This window comes from Bubalus bubalis, chromosome 3, assembly GCF_019923935.1.
Source record: "Bubalus bubalis isolate 160015118507 breed Murrah chromosome 3, NDDB_SH_1, whole genome shotgun sequence".
Lineage (NCBI taxonomy): Eukaryota > Metazoa > Chordata > Mammalia > Artiodactyla > Bovidae > Bubalus > Bubalus bubalis.
In genome coordinates this window covers 48,601,587-48,627,236 of record NC_059159.1, presented here as the reverse complement: position 1 = coordinate 48,627,236, position 25,650 = coordinate 48,601,587, and the positions used below count along the sequence as shown (strand labels likewise).

At 52.1% G+C, this 25,650-nt stretch overlaps 1 protein-coding gene across 3 annotated transcripts; it reads left to right on the top strand.

Annotated features, from left to right (window-relative positions):
• MMP28 (matrix metallopeptidase 28) lies at window positions 1-25,650 on the top strand. Of its 3 annotated transcripts, XM_006056215.4 has the most exons (8): window positions 4-369; window positions 11,224-11,303; window positions 11,526-11,713; window positions 18,019-18,243; window positions 21,166-21,411; window positions 22,811-22,960; window positions 23,290-23,457; window positions 24,645-25,650. In XM_006056215.4, the coding sequence occupies exons 1-8, from the start codon at window positions 268-270 to the stop codon at window positions 25,037-25,039; spliced, it is 1,554 nt and encodes a 517-aa protein (XP_006056277.3). In that variant the 5' UTR covers window positions 4-267; the 3' UTR covers window positions 25,040-25,650. The 3 variants fall into 3 exon arrangements, with proteins under 3 accessions (XP_045020890.1, XP_006056277.3, XP_044795488.1); XM_045164955.1 differs by lacking the exon at window positions 18,019-18,243 and having other exon boundaries at window positions 1-369; XM_044939553.2 differs by lacking the exons at window positions 4-369; window positions 11,224-11,303; window positions 11,526-11,713 and adding an exon at window positions 17,123-17,385.

The window sequence follows — 25,650 nt, the reverse complement described above, 5'->3', positions numbered from 1 at the left end:
TTCCTCCCTCCCTCGCCTCCAGGTCTGGAGCCCTCGGATCCGTGGGCAGGCACTGCAGGGCTGGAAGACCTCGAAGCCGCTCGCGACGAAGCGCCGCGGAGGAACCTCCCGGCGCTCGGAGCCGGGACACAGGCGAGCCCCTGCGACCTTCCCCTCGGCGCTGGGCCGGCGCAGCGCTGGAGCGTCCGCGGGGGCCCGGGCGCGGCGGACCGACGGCCGGCTGCCCCACGCCGTGTGCCCGGTGCCCCGCGCAGGGGCGGCGGCTACATGGCCGCGCGGGTCGGCCTGCTGCTCCGCGTCCTGCCGCTGCTGCTGTGGGGCGGCCTGGACGCCCAGCGCGTAGGCCAGGAGCTGCGCCGGGAGGCGGAGGTACGCGGTGAGAGCCGGGTGGAGAGGGTCCGCGCGCTGGGGACCGGCCCGAACTTTGCAGTCAAGCCACCCAGCCGCCCCATCTGCGCTGACCGTCGGCGTGACCCTCCCTTGTCCTCCTCACCCTTCACACCTGCACGCGAAGAGCAGCGTTCTCTTCCCTCCCACCCCATCCTGAGCCCGCAAGCCGGGGCTGGAACCACACGGACACGCGGATCGGCACCGGGTTCCCAGGACACGGGGAAGGGGTCAGCGATAAAATGGGATAGACAGGCAAGAACTGAGGGAGAGGGGACTCCCACACCCTAGTTTGGGGCGCAGCCACTGTCCCTCACTGCCTAGGCTGGGGAGACTTAGCAGTTCATTCATCCGACGCCCAGAGCCCTCCTGAGTCAGACGCTCCCTGAGACTCCCGGATTGGTGGGGAGAGGGTACCGCTGGCTGGCCCCGACACGGGGAAAAGCTCTGGCTCCCTGAGCTGGTGCTGCCGCTGACCAGCTGAGACAGGTGAGCGCCCAAGCTCAGAACTAGTTTCCCATCTCTAAAATGGGTAAGAGGAGCACACTCTTTTTTTTTTTTCTTTGCCAGGCATGTGGGATCTAAGTTCCTCGACTAAAGGTTGAACCTCAGCCCTTGACAGTGAAAGCATGGAGTCCTAACACTGGACCATGGCAGAATTCCCCAAAGTAGCATATTCTTTTTTAAAATAATAACAATAATTTTTTATTTGTTTTTGGCTGGGTCTTCTTTCCCTGGGTTTTCCTTGCTGAGCCGGGCTTTTCTCTAGTTTTGGGGAGCGGGGGCTACTCTCTAGTTGTCGTGTGCGGGCTTCTCCTCATTGCCTTGGCTTCTCCTGTTGCTGAGCACAGGATCTAGAGAGCGGAGGGGTGCAGAGAGCTCCAGTAGTTGCTTGGTTCCCAGGCGCTAGAGCTCAGGCTCAGTAGTTGTGCCACAGGGGCTTTAGTTGCTCCCATGCATGAGGGATCTTCCTGGATCAGTGATGGAACCCATGTCTCCTGCCTTGGCAGGCAGATTCTTTACCCCTGAGCCACCAGGGACGCCCCAAGAGTAGCATACTCTTGAGTTGTTTCTAAGGAGCTTTAAACCATGCTTCAGGGCTGGACTTGAGAAAGGTGGGTGGGGAGGTGGAAGTGACCCTTAAAGATTTCCCATCTCATTTTTCCTCCCTTGGACTCAACTGATTGGTGTGGGTGGGACAAGGGGAACTTTTTGTGAAGTGGAGGTGGAGATAAATTTGGGGCATCTATCGTCTAGATAAAGATGATTGTAATAATAGATATCAGTTTCATTTCTTTCTTCCCCATAGAAGCATCTCTGTCTGTGTTTTTATCTCTGCCCTGGATTAGAACTGAAGTCTCTGCTATTTTAAGGAGTAGGGATCCAAGTTAGTTTTAAATGACTGAGCCCAGCACTCTGCCCTGAGACTCTTACTCCTCTAATAACATCATTCCTGCCCGGAAACTGCCAGATGCAAGCTTCTCAGTATCCCCACTCCCCTCCCCTGGAAGAGGGAGAATCTCCAAACATAAGAACCCTGCAGAATGAGGAGGGCCACCTCCGAACTGCTCTGCCTTCCACCAGCCGGCTCCCATCACTACTCTGAAATATTTGGAAATGGCCCCGTATCCATGAGGGTCCTCTCTCCAACTCCTTCACTCCCTCCCCTTCTAAGCACTGGTCTCTTGCTCTGTGCTCTCTGCTTTTGCACATTCGAGAATCACTTTATTTCTCTGACTTTAGTGTCTTACAACATCAAGTGCAGAGTCCTTCTGGCCCCAGGAGAAGGCTTCCGTGGACCAAGCCAAGTCTTGTTAAGAGTCCCACCCCACCTCCTCCCAAGTCCAGGTCCCGGGCAATCCTTGGCAGGAGAATAGAGACTGTATCACTGCCGCCCAAGCCTGTGGTGGCCCCAGATGGAGAGAATTTCATCTAGGGGTGTGCTTGGGAAACATAATATCTAGCAGACTGAGTCTCTTTCCGTCTATTTAACATAATTGAAGGGAGGAGACTTTTTTTGTTACCTCTGAGAACAAGGGATATTTTTAAAAGCATGAAGAACTCTGGAAATGTGCAATAGGTGTGGTCCATATATGCATAAATATATATGCAAAGTGCGTCGTGTTGGTATGTCTGTATGTGTTTCTGTATATGATCAATTGCATGGGCTTCAGTGTCAGACAGACTTATGTACAAAAAACCACAGGTAAATTATTTAACCTCTATTAAGCCTCTGTTTTCTTTTCTGTATAATGGGGTTAGTGATGCCTATTCCATAAGATTTTGGTGTGGTTTCATGAGATAATGTATGTGAAATGCGTTCCAGGCTCAGCACAGTGCCTAGTATGTAGAAAACAGCCTATCAAAGACAATTGTTCTCAAGGTTGTTCTTGTTGGTGTTATCTTAGAAAGTTGTGACCCCCCTGGACCACAGCCTGCCAGGCTTCTGTATACTAGGCTCCTCTATCCAGGCAAGAGTGGGTTGCCATTCCCTTCTCCAGGGGATATTCCTGACCCAGGGATCAAACCCAGATCTCCTGCCCCACAAGCAGATTCTTTACCATCTGAACCACCAGGGAAACAGAGCCTCAAATTAAAGTCCTGGTTTGGTGACTAGTTCTCCTAGAGCAGTAACACAGGACAAAATATGTAAGGCAACTATTTTCAACATTTGACAACAAGGCTATAATTGCTAAGAGATGGTATTGCTATAGCTATGTTACAGATTACTTCAAATTTCAGTGAAGTAAAAGAACCATTTATCGTGTTCCTAGCTACTGTGGGTTAGAACTTTAAACAAGGCCCATCAGGGCAGCTTGTCTGTACTCTGCAGGGTCTGGAGATGGAACCATCTGAAGGCTGCTTACTCACCTGTCTGGCAGTTGCTGCTTCCTATCAGCCGGGGGCCTCAGTTCCTCTCCATGTGGGCCTATCCACGTGGTCTCTGCTTGTGGGCTAGTTTGGGCTACCTCCAGACATGGTAGTGGGGTCTCCAGGCTGAGTGTTGAGAGAGAGAGAGAAGAGTAAGAGAAGCAGAAGGTGTATGTCTTTGTGACCTAGACTAAGAAGTTGCGTAGCATCACTTCTTTTTTTTAAAGACTTTATCATTTATTTTGGCTGCGCTGGGTCTTCCTTGCAGCGTGCAAGCTAAGTGTTGCAGTGTATGGGCTTCTCTAGTTGTGGTGTACTAGGGCACCCAGGCTCAGAAGTTGTGGCACATGGGCTTTGTTTCAGTATGTGGGATCTTAGTTCTCCAACTGGGGACTGAACCCCAGGCCCCCTGCATTGAGAGCACATGGTCTTATCCACTGGACCACCAGGGAAGTTCCCGTAGCATCACTTCTGCTCTGCTCCACTGACTGGAGTCCCAAGCCCCGGGTGGAGGGGAGGAAACTGAAATCCCACAGTTGGTGGGAGGGGTGTTGCAGTCACATTGAAAGGAGAGCACGGAAATGGGAGGCGTTGTGATCATTTAGGGAAATACAACCATCCACAGACAGGAACCCCCACAAAGTGAGCCTCCTGATCACCCCAGCTCTCTGCGCAGGTTCAGTTCCCTGACCGCAGTGCAGGGAGCCAGATCCCAAACAAAGCCCAGCAGTCCTGCTGAGCTCATAGGCAAAGGTCAGAGTTCTGGAGATGGAAGGAGAGGCACAGCGGAAACAAGCTGTGTGATCTTAAGCTTGTCGCTTCCCTTCTCCACTCTGCAGATTCCTTTTCTGTGAAACGAAGGAGTTAAGTTTCTTAAGTGACTTTTAAGGTTCTCTCCAGCACTAACCTTCTTTAACTTTGGTATTCCTGTGCCTCTGTGTGTATGTGTGCATACGTTTCATATTCCTATGGCCATGTCTATCCATCTGGATGTCTCTGTGTGCATTTTTTTTTTTAATTTAAAAATTTTTGGCTGCACCGGGTCTTCCTTGCTGCATGTGGGCTTTCTCTAGTTTAGGTGATTGGGGGCTGCTCTCTACTTGCAGTGTGAGAGCCACTCATTGTGTGGCTTCTCTTGTTTTAGAACACAGGCTCTAGGGCATCCAGGCTTCAGTGTTTGTGGGCACAGTCTTAGTTGCCCCACAGCAGGTGGGTTCATCCTTGGCCAGGGATGGAACCCGTGTCCGCTGCACTGGCAGGCAGATTCTTAACCACTGGACCACCAGGGAAGTCCTGTGTATATTCTTGTGCCCTGCATGCATGGCTCTGTGTGTCCCCTGTGTGCACACAAAGAAATAAAATCAAGGGTTTTCCGGAGTGGGCTTTGCCTGGGAGGGGTCTGACTGCTTACAAAGATGCATTGTGAACGAGGTCATTGTTGCCCGCTTAGGAAAACCAGGGCTGCTCACAGCGTTAGTGAGTAGGAAGCGCCTCCATTGCTGAGTTGCCAGACGGAGAGTTAATGAATGACATCACCACCCCGGCCCCCCTCCCATTCCCAGCCAGGCCCTGTCCTGTTCTCGGGCAGCACAGACTGTCCCAAGGGATCTGTCTGTCTACCATGCATTGCTTGGACTTTCTTTAGAACAACCAGGCAGTGTGTCCAGGACCTGCCTTCCATATCTGTGTAGCTACTCCCTGTGCACGGGTGCAACAGGGAGCTGGGTTATTTGTCTCTCTGGGGAGACTTTGGAGCTTCTGTGGAATATCCACCCCCAGATGCGGTGTCTGTTTCCCATACCCTAGAGCCATTTGCCTGACTTCATGTGAGTCAGAAACCCAGAAGCCCGGGTGTGGAAGCCGTTCCCAAGAGCTCCACTCTGTGACTCACACGGTGCACAAGAGGCTCTCAAGGGTCTCAGAGGACCAAGAGTTGATGGAAAAGCAGTTGGAGTCTGAAAAAAACAAGACATCTAGTGAAAGCTGGATGGTGGAAGCAGGGACACAGAAGAGAGAGACTATTGGACAATTCTCCCTAAACACAACCTTCGTTAGTGCGTTCTGTGTTTTAATATTTTTATATTTATTTGGCTCTGCCAGGTCTTAGTTGCAGCATTCAGGATCTTAATTCCTTGTCCAGGGATTGAACCCAGGCCCTGTGCACTGGGAGTGTGAAGTCTTAGCCACTGGACACCAGGGAAGTCCCCAAGTTGGGACATTATTTTATGCCTTAAACTTAACCCCACATCCAGTGGGGACCATGGCTCCATACAGTCTGGTTATTTGACATTAGAAAAAAGTACAAGATGGGATCTGGCTGGAGAGTGGGCAGCTAATGTTTTCCAACTTCGTTGAGGATGGAAAGTGAAAGAAAGCATGGGGATTATGGTAAGAGGTATCTAGGTTACACCCAGACAGAACTCTGTGAATACCGAACCAGGGACAAGGGAAAGGAGTAGAGGAAGGGAGTCAGAAGAGAAGGGGAGGTCTTCACCCAAAATAAAGGAAAGGGGCCCAGCTGGTCCCACTGCCCTGAGGCCTTCAGTAGGTTCCAGAAGTCAGAGCAAAAGCAATGAATTCTGGAAGCAGATGTTTGTCTTTGTGAAGAACATACTTGAGTGCTGTAGAATACCTGTGGCTTTTCAGATGGCCCCTTTGGATGTCATGGGAGATGTCATCCCAGCCTCTTCCCTCTGCTCCTGCTTGCAGAGGAGACAGAAGGATTCAAGCTAGAAACGCCCCTAGTTTTACCTTTTTTAATCTGAGGGCCGTCTCCCAGGGGCCAGAGCAGGCTGATCCTTCAGTTTTAAAGCATCTGAGTCACTTGTTTAAATGTGAAATAAGACTTCCTGGGATAGGTTTTCGAGAATTTGGATTCAAGTATGAGACCCTGTGGACTTCCCTGGTGGCTCAGCTGGTAAAGAATCCACCTGCAATGCAGGAGACCTGGGTTCAGTCCCTGGGTTAGAAAGATCCCCTGGAGGAGGGCATGGCAACCCACTCCAGTATTCTTGCCTGGAGCATCCCCATGGACAGAGGAGCCTGGAGGCCTATAATCCAGGGGTTTCAAAGAGTCAGACATGACTGAATGACTAAGCACAACACAGCATATGAGACACTGTACTCCCTTGAAACTTTTCTCATTTTTAGAGTGGGAGTAACAATACCTGTCCTGCCTATGTTCTTGTGAGGTAATTGTGATGCTCAAGGAAAGTAAGATGCCCTGAAAACTTTGCAATAGGCAAGGGCTCCCTGTGCTCCTGATGACCAGAAAATATGTTTATTCATGGGATGTGCCAAGAGAGGGCTTGGGCTTCCCAGATGGCTCTAGCGGTAAAGAACCTGCCTGCCTGTGCAGGAGACATAAGAGACACAGGTTTGATCCTTGGGTTGGGAAGATCCGCTGGAGGAGGGCATGGCGACCCCCTGCAGTATTCTTGCCTGGAGAATCCCATGGACAGAGGAGTCTGGCAGTCTATGGTCTGTAAGGTCACAAACAGTCAGACACGACTGAAGCGCCTTAGCATGCAGGCCAAGACAGAATGTCAGCTATCACCCCCTGCATCTTGACTTAGCTAATAGGGCTGCAGATGTATTGGATGACAAGCAACAATCACAGAGTCACTATAGAAAGATTAAAATCAAGAGGAAACATAATATGAGAAGGAAAAGATCATAGGTAAAGCAATGTGATTTCTTCATGAGCTTGCCATTTTGCAATTTTCCAAGTTGTTTCATATTTGCTGCTGCAGTTCTTTTTTAAATTCTTTCTTTCTTTGGCTGTATCAGGTCTTAGTTGCCGCACATGGGATCTTCGTTGCAGCATGCAGGGTCTTTCGTTGTGGTGCACAAACTTTTCTCTAGTTGTGGTATTCGGGCTCAGTAGTTGTGGCTCACAGGCTTAGTTGCTCCGAGGCATGTGGGATCTTAGTTCCCTGACCAGGGATCAAACCAGTGTCCCCTGCATTGTCAGCCAGATTCTTAACCAGTGGGCCACCAGAGAAGTCCTTGCAATTCTTTGATATGGAAGATGTCCCGGCCACTCTGTGGACATGAGACTGCGAGCTGGTCCTTCCTCATCTACCAAAGGTCCCTTCCAGCAATAAAGTTCTGTGTCTGTAAAGGGGAAAATAACATTTTTAATGATGTAACTATCATAAAACCTTCCCAAAGCTTCCTCTTACTGGATTTTCACAATGCTCCTATGAAAAACATAAGGCAGTATTCCTAACCCCATTTTATATTTTGGGGCACAGGAAGGTTAAGTAACTCTGTGGGATAGTTCACACAGCTAATGAGTTGCAGAAGCAAGACTACAATAATAGAAGGAACTGGCATAGATCTTAGCTGTAATCAAATCCCCTCACTTTATTTCTTTTAATATTTATTTGGCTGCACTGGGTCTTCGTTGCATCATGTGGGATCTAGTTTCCTGACCAGGGATCCATCCCAGGCCCCCTGCTTTGGGAGCATGGAGTCTTAGCCACTGGACCACCAGAGAGGTTTTACAACCCCCTTGTTTTATAGAAGAGGAAACTGAGACCAGAGAGGCACAGGACTTGCTTAGGGACACACAGTTCTCCGCAGCACCAAGAATAAAGTTCAAGTGCTCAGTCCAGGGCCCTTGCCCTGCCCGGCTCATGACTCAGAGCTCTGGGATTCATTTGCTACACCTCACCGCTAGTCTTGCCCTGCTCAGAAATGGCCAGAACTTCCCCTTCCTTCAGGCACTGGGTGGGCTGGGCTCTACACACCCTCCCAGGACAAGTCAGGACAGATGAAGGACTCGAACCCCTGGAATTCTGATCCCTCTCGGCTTTCTGGGTCCGGGGAGCTCCATTTTCCTTTTTCTCAGACACCACAGCCACTCCCAGGGCTTTACGGAGGCGACTCCCCAGGGAAGCGGCCCCAGCCCTGAGTGAGTGGGTGAGGCAGGCTGGCACAAACTTTGAGACCTGAGAGGGTGAATCATGGAGCCACACAGCCCTCCAGCTTCCTCTTCTTGCAGCTCCAGCCCTGGGCTCCGTGGGGGACATGATGGGGTGAGGACAGGGCAGAGAGAAAACCCGATGCTTGAACCGCGAGGTGGAGAGGAGCCCCGGGGCATGGCCTCCATGAAGGGGGACAGGGTTAATCTCAGGTGCAGCTCAGGGCGCCCCTGAGAGCGCACAGCACAGCCCCCCAAGCCTATGTTTTCTCCTGGCGTCTCTTGGCCACGCTGTCACCTGCGTGCATGCATGCTAAGTCGCTTCAGTCCTATCTGACTCTTTGTGACCCCATGGACTGTAGCCCGCCAGGCTCCTCTGTCCATGGGATTCTCCAGGCAGGAATACTGGAGTGGGTTGCCATGCCTTTCTCCAGGGCATCTTTCCGAGCCAGGGATGGAAGCTGCTTCTCTTATGTCTCCTGCATTGGCAGGCGGGTTCTTTAGCGCCAGCTGGGAAGCCCCTCCGGCCCTGCACCCCTACTCTTTCTCCCAGGCAGAGAGGGGAGTTTCTCTCAGCTTTGCAGGAGGAAAACTGAGGCAGGGCAAAAGGGGCACACAGGAGGGGGTGAAGGAGACCTGCAGGAGCAGAGGGCATCTCAGCCCTGCCTCCTCCTCACCCTGAGATGTGGGGCTCCCTCCACTCGACAGAACTTGAGGACACTCAGTATTAAGGGGCCCCTGCCTGTAACTAAAATATTTTAAAATATGTGCATATTGAACACCCCTGGAGGAGGCAATGGCAACCCACTCCAGCAGTCTTGCCTGGAGAATCCCACAGACAGAGGAGCCCAGCGGGCTGCGGTCCATGGGGTTGCGAGGAGTGGGACACGACTGAAGCGACTGAGCACGCATGCATACTAAACGTAGAATAACTATAAGGAAGTTCTGAAATCCTGATAATCCCCATTATAACATTTCGGTGCTTTTATGGAAATATAAAGTGTCAGATTCTTAACATTTCTTTTACTCATTCTTTCGGTGTCTCTTGGCTGGTGTCCTGGATACTTGTGTGCTCTGCCTGCTGGAAATTCAGCTCTGCCTTGAAACCCACAGATTCCCAAAGAGCAGGCAGCCCAGGACTTCCCCTCTGAGAGACTCCTGAAAAAGCCTCCAGCCCCATCCTGCCCTCCACCCACCTTGCCTGCCAGAAGTACCAGGCGCTGGCAGCCCAGCCAGGAAACAGGAGACGCCGCTAGTCCACTTCCCCTCTCTCCTCCCGCTCTGTCCAAGGCTTCATAGTTCCAGAACCAGAGCCAACTCCCTGATAAGGGCTGGGTGGGTTTGGGGGCAGGAACACAGGAAGTGCCACCCTGTTGGCCTGTGACTCAGTCTCTCCCAGGTCACTCACTCAGCAAAACCACTTCTAAGGAAACATTAATTCCTCCCTGGCTTCCTGCAGAAAGCCACTCTTTCCACCCTGCCCAAGGGAGAGGGAAGAGGCATGGAAGAGAACCAGGCACCTGGCTGGAATGAGGCAAGTCTGAGATGGAGGGCCTGATTAACAGAGGCACAACTGCCTTGTTCAAAGCACTTCCTGTCTCGTAGAGGGTTTGCTTTCCCAACGTCTCTTGTTGATTTCCCCACTAAGGTCGATCAGCCAGATCAACTGTGTATTGCACATTCACTATATACCAGATGTTAGATGGACAGTACTGTATTTAATCCTCCTGAGAATCCGGTGGGATTATTTCTGTTCTCACACTCTGGGTGAAAAAATGGAAGCTCAGAGAGGTCTCTGGCCACCCAGCAGAGTCATGGTGGGGAACAGATTCTTGATTCTAAGCCCAGCGGTTATTCTATAATGCCACACTAGTTTAAGCCATACTCTTCCAGATTAAGCCCCTAGAGCTCCTTTAATCCAAGGTGCAACCCCAAACAGTGTACTTATGTAAAGAGACTGGAGAAGGGAATGGCAACCCACTCCGGTATTCTTGCCTGGGAAATCCCATGGACAGAGGAGCCTGGCGGGCTGCAGTCCATGGGGTCACTCAGACACGATTTAGTGACTAAACCACCACCAACATGCAAAGAGAAAGAGGGAAACGGTGGTGCTGAAATACCAATAAATTAGCACAGAAAAACAATAAAATGGACTTGGAAAGAGTTTGTCTAGAACGAGGGTTCCTTATGGAACAGGGCTGTATTGAGAAGAGGATGTAGAGGTTGCTGGAGATCGAGGTAATGAAATCCACAAAAAGGAGGCGGGATACCTGCAAAGGTTTAGGGACTGCTTACTTAGTGTGATTTTGTTCCCAACTTGTATCTTTTCCTTGAAGCAACGGCTATGACTGGAGTTGATCTGAGTTAAGAAATACAGCAAAGAGAACAAGACAGAAAATTGTTTCTGGATAGGTAACATAGCAAAGAGGGATAAGATGAAGAGTCGATGTGTCTATATAAGAATTCAGGAGCTGAGGTGGCATTTGTTTTTTTTTCAATCCATTGATGGGACTTTATTCCATGAGAAGGGCAAACAGGAAGCCCAGTGCCTCATTCGCCTGAGGGGCTGGACTGGTGATAGGTATGGGCAGTGAGTCACACACTTCTCTCCACTGGCCTCCAAGAACTATATCCACGGACATCCCTGGTGGTCCAGTGGGTAAGACTCTGTGCTTCAGTGCAGGGGGCCTGGGTTTGAACCCTGGTCAGGGAACTAGATCCCACATGCTGAAACTAAGGGTTCATATGCGGCAACTAAAGATCCTGCGTGTTGCAACGGACACCCAGTGCTGCCAAATAAACAATAAATTGTTTTAATAAATTAATTAGAAAAAGAACTATATCCAGCTCATCAGTGGTGGCCAGGAACTGAGTCCAGGTTCTGACTCTGATGCCAGGATTCTTTCTCCTATAGCTGATAGACCCGGTTGGGAATAGGATGAGCCTAGATGTGAAGTCTGTGCCATGGACCCTCGGAGACTCAGGAAGGGGAAAGGATGCTATGTTGTGGGGAAAGCTGATGTTTGTCTCTCCCCCAGGCATTCCTGGAGAAGTACGGATATCTCAGTGACCAGGGCTCCAGTAGACCTTCCTCCCCGCGGTTCAGTAATGCCATCAGGTAAGGCAGAGGGGTATGGAGGACTTGGTGATGCTGGCGTGCAAAGCTTGGGTCACCTCTGCTTTCCTCCTAGAAGGCTGGTCTCCCACCTGTGCCCAGGAGGTCGTGTTCATGGCTCCCTCCCCTGTGCCCCACCGCCTGCTATCTCCAGGGAAGCTCCCTGCCTTCCCCTGCACCAGCCAGCCTCCCGCTGTGGTCCTTTATCTCAATTCCTCCTAACAGGGAGTTCCAGTGGGTGTCCCAGCTGCCCATCAGCGGGGTGCTGGACCCCGCCACCCTGCATCAGATGACACGGCCCCGTTGCGGGGTGGCAGATACTGACAGCCAGATGCCTTGGACCGAGAGAGTCAGCACCCTCTTTGCTGGACGCCGGGCCAAAATGAGGCGTAAGAAACGCTTTGCAAGGCAAGGTGAGTACTGTTAAAATCTAGGTGGGTTGGAATTCCCTGGTAGCCAGAAAAAGCACTTCTCAACCTCAGACCAGGCTCTGTCAATAACCTCTCTTCCTTAGGGAGGGCAATTGGGACCTCTCAACCCAAAGCTCATGTTTGTGAACACAGACATTTAAACCAGAATGATGCCTACATTGATGAACTTTCATTGTGCAGTATTTTCCAGAGCAAACCACGTCAAGCCCACTTGATTCCTTCATCAATTTGCTATGTATGGCAGTTAAACCATCGCCGTTTCCTTTTATATTTGACTAAAATTGTTTTCATCCGAATCGATTCTTTTTTCATAAGAATTGTTCAACAAAGATGTGATTCATCGATCAGTTTTATGTTGGCTGTGGTACTTTTTTCTTTTTTTACAGAGTTATGGAAATACAATTCACAAACCATACAATTTACCCACTTAAAATGAACAATTCAGTGATTTTTAGTATATTCACAGCATTGTGCAACCATCGCCACAGTCTCATTTCAGAACATTTCCATCATCTCAAGAAGAAACCCCATCCCAACAAGGAAGCAGTCTGTAACATTCCCCTGCCCCACGGCTGTTGGCAACACTGATCAACCTCCTTCCTGACTCTTCGAATTTGCCTATTTTACACATTTTCACGTCAAAGTCTCTGCGATTGTACTTCTCTTTGTGTAGTTTTGGGATTTTTCTTCCCTTCTTTTTCCTCCTCCACTTTCTCCTTCTTTGTCTAAATCCAGTCTTCCAGGATCAGATGTTACAGATCTAAGATTTATGAAGAAGATTTGGTTCTTGTCAATTCTTCGTCAATAACAAGTTTGACAGTGTGTAGTTTTAATGTCTTGTCTGTACTAAGTCTAATTTTCTCTGATCAGTTTTTTGCAGTTTTCAAGATTTCTAACAAGATGAGGTTGCTCAGTCAGGTTCTCATCTATTATTAATTTTACTATGAGCACTTAGGGCCATTACCTCTTTTAATTTGCATGAACGACTTTGGCTGACAATACCCATTAGGAACAGAACAGAAGGCATGCTGGTTTTTCTTTTTATTTCTTAGCTGATTTGTAAGGAAATTGTGGGCCGTTCCCCTCAGCTGTCGGAGGATGGGTGTTTCCAGGTGTTTGCCAGTCCGCTTCCACTGTGTCCACACGTGTGGCCCCTCTGGGTGCCCAGTACTGCCCGAACTCATTCCTGGTAGAACAGAGGAGCGGTGGGGGGTCTGGACTCTGCGGTCAAGACGTCCTCAGAGTCAGCATGTTCTGCAAACCCCCGTGCTTCTGGACAGCAGAGGGGAAGGATGAGGCAGAATGGAGGAGCAGTGTGAGCTGGAGCAACATTCCGGGATGGATCTCGGGCTCTGAGTTTAGCTGTGTGACCTGGGCTGTGTCACTTGGCTCTGTTTCCTCACCTGAAACATCTGCGAAGGAAAGGCCCTGATTACCAAGGGGAAGGGACTTGTCGTGAGAATACAACAAGTGGAAAATGGGGCCCCAGACAGTTTCAATAGCGACACGCCCAGGCTAGAGCTGGTGTCCCAGAGAATTGAAGCGATGCCTCCTGGGCACTCAGGACACCTGAGCACAGGGATGCTGCCTCCAGGCAAGCATCTCATCCTCTCTTGCCCCAAGGGAGGAACTGATGGAGTCCATTTATCACTATCCAATTTGAAGCATTCTTTTTTTTTTTTAACTTTCTATCTTGTATTGGAGTATAGCCAAGTAACAATGTTGTGATGGTTTCAGGTGAACAGAGAAGGGACTCCGCCATACATGCAAAGGGACTCAGATATACATATACATGTATCCATTCTCCCCCAAACTCCCCTCCCACCCAGGCTGCCACGTAACACTAAGCAGAGTTGCCTTTGCTATACGGTACATCCTTATTGGTTATCCATTTTAAATACAGCAGTGTGTCCATGAAAGAAAGTGAAAGTCGCTCAGTCGTGTCCGACTCTTTGCGACCCCATGGACTATAGAGTCCATGGAATTCTCTAGGCCAGAATACTGGAGTGGGTAGCTTTTCCCTTCCCAAGGGGATCTTCCCAACCCAGGGATCGAACCCAGGTCTCCCTCATTGCTGGCAGATTCTTTACCAGCTGAGCCACAAGGGAAGCCCCAGTGTATCCATGTCCATCCCAAACTCCCTAACTATCTCCTCCCCCCATCTTTCTCCACAGCAACCATAAGTTTGTTGTCTATGTCTGTGAGTCTCTATCTGTTTTGTAAGTTCATTTGTGTCATTTCTTTTTAGATCTACATATAAGGGATGCCATATGATCATTCTCCTTCTCTGTCTGACTTACTTCACTCAGTATGACAATCTCTAGGTCCACCCATGTTGCTGCAAATGACATTATTTCATTTTCATTAATGGCTGAATAATAGTCCATTGTATATATGTACCACATCTTCTTTATCCATTCCTCTGTCGATGGACATTTAGGTTGCTTCCACATCTTAGCTGTTGTAAAAAGTCCTGGAGCATTCCTTTTGAACATCAATCCATGCTAAGGCACCTCCTTCCCCATCTCATTGCCTGACATTGTCCCCCTCTGTCTAGACAGCAGTGGCCAGACTAGACAGAGAATTTCCCTCTGGTTCACAGCAAAAACCACAGCAGCTTGACTTCCTTTACCTCCTCGGTGGGAAGACATTCCCTAGAATGGAGCTGTGAGCATGGCAGGCAATGAGCGCTTCCTATGCCTTAGGAAAGAAAATGTAATAATTAACGGGCTTCCCTGGTGGCTCAGACAGTAGAGAATCTGCCTGTAATACAAGAGACCCGGGTTGGATCCCTGGGTTGGGAAGTTACCCTGGAGAAGGAGATGGCAACCCACTCCAGTATTCTTGCCTGGAGAATTCCATGGAGAGAGGAGCCTGGTGGGATACGGAGCTTTGATGATGTGCCAAGGATGGATCTCCATGGATTAACTCATTTTATTCAATAACAACTGTATGAGATGGGTCCCCTTATCACCCTCAGTTTACAGATGGGGAAAATGAGGAATCAAGAGCTTGGGCAACTCTCCCAGGGCCACACAGTAGCCAAGCCTTCTTGTCATTGGGAGGATTAAGTGATCACCAGATGTGAAAAACCCCAGAACATGGGTAGGTGCATAAAAAATGATGTGGGTTTCTAGGCCAGTGACTTTCCATGATGTGGATGAATGCTGTACTGATGAAGCTGGGCTCCAGGGTTGCCAGATAAAACACAGGATGCCCATTTAAATTTGAATTTCAGATGAACAAGTAATTGTTTTGTTTTCACATACTTATACTAAAAAAAAAAGTATTTGCTGTTTATCCAAAGTTCACATGGATCTAGATGTTCCATATTTTCATTTTGCTGAGTCCAGGAACCACATTCCAAGCACCCAGTCCCCTCTGTACCTACAGGCCTAATTTTCAATGCTCTTGAAACCTCCCAGAGCTGATGCAGGTGAGGGCCCCGGGGGATGTATCTGGGGTATAAAAGGAAGGAGCTGGGATACTGGCTGAGCACCCACGACATGCCAGGCAGCTTCGTGTTGCTTTTCCATTTGCTATTTCACTTTTACCAGGAGGTGAATCTTACCAACACAACTTTGCAAGTAAAGAAACTTAGGCTTGGAAAGATTCAAATAATGTGATATTCGAGGTTGTAAGCAGAGGCACTGGGATGCTAACCCATATTCTCTCCATAACGTCAGTTCCCTATTGGGAATCAGAACTTCAAGGTCCTCCCAAGCAAGGAGTCTAGCTCTCTGCCCTTCCCCATCTCTTTTTCCCTCCCTCCTTCTTTTTGGATTTTGGAGCAAAAGTATAGGGGGTGCGATGCCAGGTGCAGCTGGTGGCCTGAGGGTCACCATGGAAACCAGCCCTGCCTGGCCAGGAGTTTGGGATGGGGATCCAAAGTGGCCAGCCTGCTCAGAGGACACACACCTAGAAGAAGACGGGGGGTAAAGGCTCAGGCTGCTGGCCCAGTGGCTCCTTGCTCCCCTGCCCCTCACCCAGCTCCGCTCCTCAGCACAATTGGTCATCTTCTCTCAATTCCCATTTCTGTTTGCCCTCCCTAGCCTCCCCATTTCTTGCCCACGGAGTGAGGGGCTCCCATTGCTGAAAAAAGGCAGGAGGAGCTGCCTCATACTTTTCTAGAAGCTTGAAGGTGGCAGGAGAGAGTCTGAGAGCGGCTCACACATAGCAGGGTAGGGAGAAGCCCAACACCAGCCTGTCTGGTGCCCAGTGAGAACTTGTCAAAGAGAAGCGTTCCTGGCATAGAGTGAAGCCTCAGGCGGCGCCTCTAGACTCCAGGCCTTCCTCTGCCCTCCTGGGCCCCCTCCCTTCCTTAGATCCTTCCCACTTCCCTCCCTGAGGGTTGCTCACTGGCTGGGAGAGGTTGGGTGGCCGCCAGGCCCTACAGGCCCAGGAGGCAGCCTTGCCTTGCATGGAGCTTGGCTCCGGGGTGGGAGAAGGGACAGTCCCTCCGCCCCCCCACCCCGCCCCTTGGGGCGTGGAGGGGTGGAGAGGAGGGAAAGGGTGTTCAGCTCTTCTGCTCTCCCGAGAATTCAGGAGAATTTCAGCTCTTGCAGGGCCCCTGCTGTGATGCAAAGAAGTGATGTTTAGGCAAATTTATAAGCCTTGAGTCTTAGCCAATGTGCCTGCTTATCAGTGTCCGGACCTGGGCTCAGGGCCAAACTCCACTACTCACTCATTTTTTTTTTTTTCTTAAGAGGTTTTATCTTTATTTTTTTCTGTTTTTGTTTGTTGGTTTTTTGGCCATGCCGTGCCACATTCAGGATCTTTGTTCCTCAACCCGGGATCAAACCCGTGCCCCCTGGGTGGGGAGGACAGAGTCTTGATTCCTGGATGAACAGGGAAGTCCCTACTTACTCATTCTGAGTCCCTTCCTCCTGGTCTCAGTCTCTGCAAAACAGAGAAGAGAGATTGATAAGGAGATGGCCAAACACCCATGACTTCACGCCTTCTACCCGGTTCAGGCAAGGACAGCCCCAGGACAAAAGGACAGGAGGTCTGAACCTTCACCTGGTCCCCCCTCCAAGGAGAGAGGGGGCTGTCCTCCAACACAGTCAGGCCTGCCCTGCCCACTCATCACCCATGCTCCAGGAAGTCTGGTCCATTTGGGACAGGTGTGAGTGCTAAGTTGCTTCAGTTGTGTCTGATTCTTTGCGACTATAGCCCTCCAGGGTCCTCTGTCCATGGGATTCTCCAGGCAAGAGTATTGGAGTGGGTTGCTGTGCCCTCCTCCAGGGGATCTTCCCGACCTAGGGATCAAATCCTCATCTCTTGTGTCTCCTGCATTGGCAGGCAGGTTCTTTACCACTAGTGGGGGACACTGAGACCCAAAAGACAACGTGAGTAAGACAACGTGATTCGATTCTCTTGCACTCCCAGGAGTCCTGCCTCTGAGCCGCGAGTCTTCCACTTGGGAGTCACAATCTCAGTCTCCGAGCTTGCAGGGCTCAGAAATAGCCCATGAAAAATTCTGGGAGCTGGACCTTCTGAGCACCCTGGTCCTGGGTGCCCGATGAGCTGCAGAGGGACTTGGTTGACTGGGGACACAAGCAAGAGGCCAGAGTCTCCGGCCTCGGGGAGGAACTGCAGTTTGGGGCAAAGGAATAGGAACTCTTCGCTGAATGGAAATGGAAAAATTTGTCTCGGTCAATGACAAAACACACCCTTTGTTCTTATTTGTTTTCACCTCAGAGCTCTGCCGAGTCCCTGAGGAAGTGAGGGGGAGGGCCGGGGGTCAGAGAAGGACCTCAAATAAATGGGCCTTGTGGTCTCTTGTCAGCGCCAGGCCTGGGGGCACGGGAAAGGGGAGACAGCAGGAGAGTGAGAGGGGTGGGAAGAGGAAGGGGGAGGGGGAGTCGCGGTTGTGGCCCCTATGGCCCCCCTTCCTCCGCCCCCCACGGTAAGGAGGGGCTGGGATCTGCTACCAGCAAGAGGTGCAGTCGGTTTTCAAGCTTAGTCCAGACGTTGGGGAAGATGACCCCAGACTCGAGAGTCCTTGGGGTTGGGGACCCTTCCTGAGTCGAGGCTCCACGTGCCCCATCACACGGGGACCTCCCCAGGCCAAGCCACTGGACTAGGGACTGTGCAGGATAAGGGTCGCCTTGTCAATCTGAGCACAGTGTCTCCACCAATGGGGGGCTTCCCGGGGCCAAGGCTGTGTCTCCTTCACCACTTCAGGGACTTCCGGGAGGAGGGCCCATCTCCCCATCCAAAGGGCCCACGGGGCCAGCCCCAGGCCCTGCAGCAGCTGTGACTGACGCAGCCTCTCTGGGTGGCAGGCAACAAGTGGTACAAACGGCATCTCTCCTACCGCCTGCTGAACTGGCCCCAGCACCTGCCCGAGCCCGCAGTACGGGGGGCCGTGCGTGCCGCCTTCCAGCTGTGGAGCAACGTCTCGGCGCTGGAGTTCTGGGAGGCCCCAGCCACAGGCCCCGCTGACATCCGCCTCGCCTTCTTCCAAGGGGACCACAACGACGGGCTGAGCAACGCCTTCGATGGCCCAGGTGCTTACACTGAGCCTCTATCCTACAGGGCAGGAGGGAAACCCCCAACTAGGAGAGGCAGTCTGGAGAGAAGGCAGTGGCGGGTTCGCTCTTCCTTCAGGTTTGGCCAGGCAGCAGCTCCCTCCAGAGAACCCTCAGTCTTCCCACCTGTAGAATGGGAACAGTGGTCCCTACTTTCTTAGGCGCCACATGGCTGAAGGGTTGGTCACATGAAGTTCTGCATGGAACGTGTTTTGCAGACTCTAAGGAGTATTATCTCTACTGGGAGAACCTCCTGGGGTCCTGTCCTCCATACCCTGCCTCTTGTCAGGCCGGTGCGTCTCTGGTTCCCCAGGAGTGGATGTTCCCTCAGACCAAGGCTCTAAAAACACCTGGAGGCCACCACAGCTCCACCCTTACTGTCCCACCACCCACTGTACGGTCACTGATGCAGGGCAAGGGACATTCTATCCTCTCCATGCCAACAGCTTCACATACTCACAGCCCAGACTCTTCTGTTTGGCCCCAAAACTAAAGGCTTACTGCCCTTTAGTTATAATGTAAACTGCCCTCATCCCAGTCTGCCCAGCACTGGCCTTCATGACCTGAATACAGGTTATCTGTGTATCTCCTCTTGGCTAGGGAGGCAAGGAGACCTCATTAGACCCCTTTGGGACTTAAGCCCTTGTGTGGCCTTGGAACTTGGGCCCCCACCTCCCCCGCACCCTCCTACTTTCCATCAAGCCCACTCTGAGCAAAACCCGCTTCCAAGCCCTGCTCCTGGGACTCAGGGTAGGACTAGGAGAAATTCAGGCTTTACAAGAATCCACGTGTACCACTCACATGTACTTGCACATAACTCCCTTCACACACAAGATCGCCATGAGACGCTGATAGCCGTACCCAGGTGGAGTCTGGTTGCTAAGACAGCACTGGATTGGGAGTCAGCTCTCTGATTTGAAACTGGTGTTCATTTGAGTTTATGTCTTCTCCCTTTGAAACCCGCCCATCTGTCTTCCAGGATTACGGTGAGGGTTACACAGTAAGGGCTTAACATGGCTCAGAACAACTTGAGGCATGTTCAAAATTAGAAGCAAGTATTCCTCCTATGTTGGCTTACCAGTTGGCACTAGAGGTAAAGAACCCACCTGCCAATCCAGGAGACATAAGAGACGTGGGTTTCATCCCTGGCCAGGAAGATTCCCTGGAGGAGGGCATGGCAACCCACTCCAGTATTCTTGCCTGGAGAATCCCGTGGACAGAGGAGCCTGGTGGGCTACAGCCCATAGGGTCACAAAGAATCGCACGCACACACACATTCCCCCTCAAGGCCGGCTCTCCATGCCCCAGGAGGCTCCCTCTAATGGCAACGTCCTAACTTTTGTTGGGAAGCCTGCTGGGAGTCCTCCCTTAACTCATTGTTGGGAGTCCCTGCTGGCCTGGGTTCCAAGAAGGCCATGTCAGAAGGACTTTCAATGGTCTTCTAAGCCAGCATCATTGCAGTGCTGTTTGCTGACCCTTGGGGAAAGTGAATTCTGAGGGGGTAGGGCTCTAGAAACTACAAAACTGCATCTGGGCCCTGCTATAAGCTTGAGAATGACTGATCCAGCCCATCTCCCTCTGCTCACGCCTATTACAAGCAGGGAAGCAGAGACCCACAGAAGGCCCTGGCAGAGGGAAGACAAGAATAAATGAATGCAAGTATTTTTTTTTTTTTGGCTGCACTGAGAGGCATGCAGACTCTTAGTTACCTGACAGGAGTCAAATCCTAACCACTGGACTGCCAGGGAATTCCCTTATATATACTTCTTAATAAAGAAGCCTGCAAGGAGATCCAACCAGTCCATTCTGAAGGAGATCAGCCCTGGGATTTCTTTGAAAGGACTGATGCTAAAGCTGAAACTCCAGTACTTTGGCCACCTCATGCGAAGAGTTGACTCATTGGAAAAGACTGATGCTGGGAGGGATGGGGGGCAGGAGGAAAAGGGGACGACAGAGGATGAGATGGCTGGATGGCATCACTGACTCGATGGACGTGAGTCTAGTGAACTCCGGGAGTTGGTGATGGACAGGGAGGCCTGGAGTGCTGGGATTCATGGGGTCTCAAAGAGTCGGACACAACTGAGCAACTGAACTGAACTAATACCTCCCCATAAACACACCCAGCACCCAGATGAAGAAACATTACCAATACCCCAGAAGTCTCATTATGCCCCCTTCTGGGGTAACCACTGATCCCTAATCCTAGATCTCTTCGAAACTAAGCAGTAGTTATTACCCACAGCAGGCTCTAAGTACTTCATGTGACATACATGTGCGCCGTGTGGTGTGCTCAGTCGTGTCTGACTCTGCGACCCCATGGACTGTAGCCCTCCAGGCTCCTCTGTCCATGGGGATTCTCCAGGCAAGAATACGGGAGTGGGTTGCCGTGCCCTTCTCCAGGGGATCTTCCCCGCCCAGGAATCAACCCGTCTTTTATGTCTCCCGCATGGGCAGGCGGGTACTTTAGCACCACCTGGGAAGCCCTATGGGCTGTGCACACATGCCTTTTTAATCTTCAGAACAGCCCCGCGAGGATCGACTCTCTTAGTCAACATTCTCATTTCTCGAATCTAAAAACTAAGACACAAAGGCCTTAAGCTATTTTCCCAGGTCACGGCAGCTAGGATAAGTGGTTAAAACCAGGACTGCAAGCCAGGCAGTTTGGCCCCATGCTCTTTGCACACCACGCTGCCTCCGAGGCGTCCAGACCCACAGCCTAGTCATCTGTTCGTTGCTCCACACTTCCGCCTCTGCCAGACTCAATTAGGAGGGAAATCACCCATCAGAAAAGCCCCCACACCCACGCCAACGGCGTTTGCGCGGCGTGGTGGGGGTGCGGGGCGGGGGGGGGGGGCGGGGTCGGAGGCGTGGGCTGCCCCTGACCCTCCGCGCCGCCTGCAGGAGGCGCCTTGGCGCACGCCTTCCTGCCCCGCCGCGGGGAAGCGCACTTCGACCGAGACGAGCGCTGGTCCCTGAGCCGCCGGCGCGGCCGCAACCTGTTTGTGGTGCTGGCGCACGAGATCGGCCACACGCTCGGCCTGACCCACTCGGCCGCGCCGCGCGCGCTCATGGCGCCCTACTACAAGAGGCTGGGCCGCGACGCGCTGCTCAGCTGGGACGACGTGCTGGCCGTGCAGAGCCTGTATGGTGAGACCCTCCGGCGCGCACGCCCCTGCGCCCTTACCCGCCCCCTGCGCCCCTCCCCACCCCCCCGCCCGGGACCCCCAAGGCTCGGACTCTGGCTCTTCAAATAGGATTCCCCCCTCCTAAGCGCAGGAAACTGGCTTCCCCATCACTGGTCCTTTCCGATCCATAGCTTCAGGCTCGCCTCAAAGAAAAACCTCATCTCCCGCTCTGCTGCTTCCTTCCCTACTCCTGGTTTCTAGCATCCCGACCCATTTCTGGGCACAGCTCTCCTCTGCGTTCCAATTGTCTGTTCCTGCCCAACCCCCGGCCGCGCAGTAACTCTCATACGGCTCCACCAACACCCTCCCCCCGCCCCCCAATTATTCTTGCTCCCAGCTCCAGCGGCTCTCTTCGAAACTTTCGCCTCCACGACGTTGATGCCCACTCTTCCCACCCAACTCCCGGCCCCTGGCCCCTGAGCCTGGGTCTCTGCCTGGCGGTGGACTTAGACAAGGTCTTCCCCAGAATGAACTGACCCGTGCTGTTGCCCGGCGACTTACTGGACCCAAGGCCTGCCTCGGCCTGGGGGGCTGCATCCCTGAGTACGTGGGGGCGGTGGACAGGGCCAGGATCCCTGGGATCAAGTCTCCGTTTCATATCAGACTAGCAGTTGCTCATGGGCAAAGCATTTCCTCTGTTAAAGTCCTCAATTTTACCTTAAAAAAAAAAAGGAGGGGGGAATAATTTAGGCCCTGCTTACCCCCCCACAGGGCTGTTTGTTTTAGTGCCTATGAACATGCTTTGTAGCCCGAGAAATCTACACAAACATAATAATAGCTGATATTTTATGAGTGCCTACCATGGGCCAGGCACTTAACAACACCCAAGAAGTAAGTATCTTTTTATCCACAAGTGAAGAGAATGGGGCTCAGAAAGGTTAAATAACTTGTCCAAGGTCACACAGCTAGGAAGGTGCAGACCAGGATTCAGGAACTAAGGCCAAATTCTAAGCTTGCTGGACTCTGCCTCCTTCTCACAAGTGAAGTGCAGTGATGTAATGATCACTGCGGTTATCATCACAGCCCGGGCCCCCGAACTCTGCGCTCCTACTATCTGCATTGTCCAGGACTCAGGAAAGAGGACCCTCTGCCCTTCTTAGTTCCAAGCCCTTGTTTGTTTCCCCACTCCAATTTTACCCTTTCACAGACTGTGAGGTAAGAAAGAGGACTTACGAGTTTGGTGCTATAGTTAACACCAAAAACCGAGGATAACTCTTAACCCGCAGCACCCACCCCTGCTCTCCTTCCCTGCACCTGTCAGATAATGAAATGAACCAAGGGGGAGGTCTTGAGCTCTCAACACCTCCCCCCAACCAGTGTGTGTTCTTTCCTGCTTCGCTCCTCCTCCTCCCCCTACCAAGGGAAGCCCCAGGGGGGCTCAGTGGCCATCCAGCTGCCGGGAAAGCTGTTCACTGACTTTGAGGCCTGGGACCCCCTCAGACTCCAGGGAAGGCGTCCAGAAACCCGAGGTCCTAAATATTGCCATTCTTCCTTCGATGCCATCACTATAGGTAAGATGGTCCCACCGGTGCCTCGCTTTCTTCTTTCCTCCCCCCAGCATCTCCAGGGGTCTCCGGAACTGAAGTACAAGGTTGGGAGGGTGGCAATTATAAAATCCAGAAATCCCAAGTCACAAGCATTCCTCAGGGTAGCAAGTCCACACCAAGCAAAACCCTGCTCCCTCCTGCACTTTCCCTTCTGTCCCAGCTGTGTACACGGCATCGTCTCTGCTGGGTCCTCGCTCATCAGTTTGGGAAGCTGGGCTCTAGGGAAGCACCTCCCCTGGAAGGAAGGCAGGAGGCTGACGGTCACTCCTCAACTCTCTCTTGGCTCCGGGCAGACGGACAACAGCGCCTGTACGTTTTTCAAGGGAACCAGTTCTGGGAGGTGACAGCTGACGGCAACGTCTCAGAGCCCCGCCCACTGCGGGAAAGGTGGGCGGGGCTGCCCCCCCACATCGAGGCTGCCGCCGTGTCATTGGAGGATGGAGACTTCTACTTCTTCAAAGGTACCAGCCCTGGGGCAGAGGAGAAAATTAAGTACTAGCGGGGGAGGAATCTACCCAAGGTCAAAAGAGTGTCAAAGGAGTCTCGCTTGCAATTTGAACCAGCGGCCCCAGGAACTCTCCCAAGAGATTCCTCTAGTGATGGATTGGGAGGCACAGGTGTCAAGGTTGTCCCAAGAGAAAGGGTGAAAGCGTTTCAGAGACGAGGGAGGCAGAGGACAGCTCTGAGCTCTGCAATACATCAGAAGAATGAACCTTCTTTAGAAACCTGCTGTGTGAGGCTGGGCCTGTCACTTAACTCATTGTTGTTCAGTCGCCAAGTCATGTCCAACTGTTTGTGACCCCATGGACTGCAGCCCACCGGGCCTCCCTGTCCTTCAGTATCCCCCAGAGTTTGCTCAAACTCATGTCCATTGAGTCAGTGATGCCATCCAACCATCTCGTCCTCTGTCATCCCCTTCTCCTCCTGCCCTCAATATTTCCCAGCATCAGGGTCTTTTCCGATGAGTCAGCTCCTCGCATCAGGTGGCCAAAGTATTAGAGCTTCAGTTTCAGCATCAGTCCTTCCAATGAATATTCAGGACTGATTTCCTTTAGAATGGACTGGATGGATCTCCTTGCAGTCCAAGGGACTCTCAAGAGTCTTCTCCAGCACCACTCTTGGAGCTTGAATTTGTTGAATGGGGAAGAGAATCCCTCAGCCTTGTTGGGAAAGGAGGATTAAAAGGACATAATGTCTGAGGAATGAGCAGTATATGACATGAGAAAATAGAGTTTATTTATTGATTCAACCAATTCTGAGTGCCTTCTGCACACTGGGTTGGAGGTGTTGGGATACAGTAGTGATCGAAACAAAAATCCCCACCCTCACAGAACTGTTGGTAGTAATGGCATTGGAGAAAGCCCTTGGCCTTGCGGGAAGCCGTTACTCACCTGGGAGGGGGCGTGCTTCCTGCCAGGGGTGGGGAGGGGCCTTCAGCGCTCCCCGCCCTCTGCTGACACCTGCTGGAAGTTGAGGCCACAGCAGTTCCTCCTCTGCGGTTTATCACTGATCCGTTTTGGTTATCATGAATACTAACCACCTGGGGCTCCAACTTGATGGGGAGTAGGGGTGTGGGGGGACACGGGTGGGGTACAGAGCCAGAGGGCAAGAGCAACCAACTCACCCTGGCTCTTCCCACATCCCACAGGGAGTCGATGCTGGAGGTTCCGGGGCCGCAAGCCGGTGTGGGGCTCCCCACAGCTGTGCCGGGCAGGGGGCCTGCCCCGCCACCCCGATGCTGCCTTCTTCTTCCCTCCTCTGCGCCGCCTCGTCCTCTTCAAAGGCACTCGCTACTATGTGCTGGCCCGAGGAGGGCTGCAGGTGGAGCCCTACTACCCCCGAGGCCTGCGGGACTGGGGCGGTGTCCCCGAGGAGGTCAGTGGCGCCCTGCCCAGGCCCGACGGCTCCATCATCTTCTTCAGAGACGACCGCTACTGGCGCCTCGACCAGGCCAAACTCCAGACAACCACCTCAGGCCGCTGGGCCACAGAGCTGCCCTGGATGGGCTGCTGGCATGCCAACTCGGGGGGCTCCCTGTTCTAAAGACGCCTCCCACCTCTTAGCGAGTACCTTCATGGCCAATGTGTGTCCCCTGCCCCAAGGGCAGACAAGCCTCTGAGCCTCCCCGCAGAAGCCCAGGCAAGAAAGGTAGTCTGCATTTGTTCCCTGGAGGATGTGTTTGTGCTGTCAAGACATTGCATTCGGGATCTCATTTCCCAACCAGGCCTCAAACCCCTTTCCCCCTGCAGGGGAAGCGCGGAGTCTAACCATTGGACCACCAGGGAAGTTCCTAGACATTGACCATTGTGGGATCAACTCAACGAGACACTAAAAAGGGTCCCAGACCCAATGGCCCTTTCCCCAGGGACTCATTCCTCCCCAGGCCTTGGGGATTTTGTCTCTGCCCCAAAGGTGCAGTTTCTGTCCCCGAGGCCACAGCACTGGACAACTAGGAAGGCTGCCAAACTCAGCAGAGAAGTTGGGACACTTTCCCAGACTGTTCCTTCCCCTCAGGACCTCCTGACTTGGTCCCTAGAGAACTGTGTCTTATTTAATCAGAGGCCCTGCCTGCAGGAAGCTTGCTTGTATGGTTTGGGTACCAGAGTCTCAAACCGCAGGAGAGTCAGGACCCAGAACAAGGAGACCAATGCAGA

Bases quoted from the DNA above. Each gene is read 5' to 3' on its own strand.
- MMP28 (XM_006056215.4), top strand. From the start codon at position 268: ATGGCCGCGCGGGTCGGCCTGCTGCTCCGCGTCCTGCCGCTGCTGCTG. The intron at 18,244-21,165 runs GTGCTTACACTG...CGCCGCCTGCAG, and splicing joins CAACGCCTTCGATGGCCCAG to GAGGCGCCTTGGCGCACGCC. The intron at 22,961-23,289 runs GTAAGATGGTCC...GGCTCCGGGCAG, and splicing joins CTTCGATGCCATCACTATAG to ACGGACAACAGCGCCTGTAC.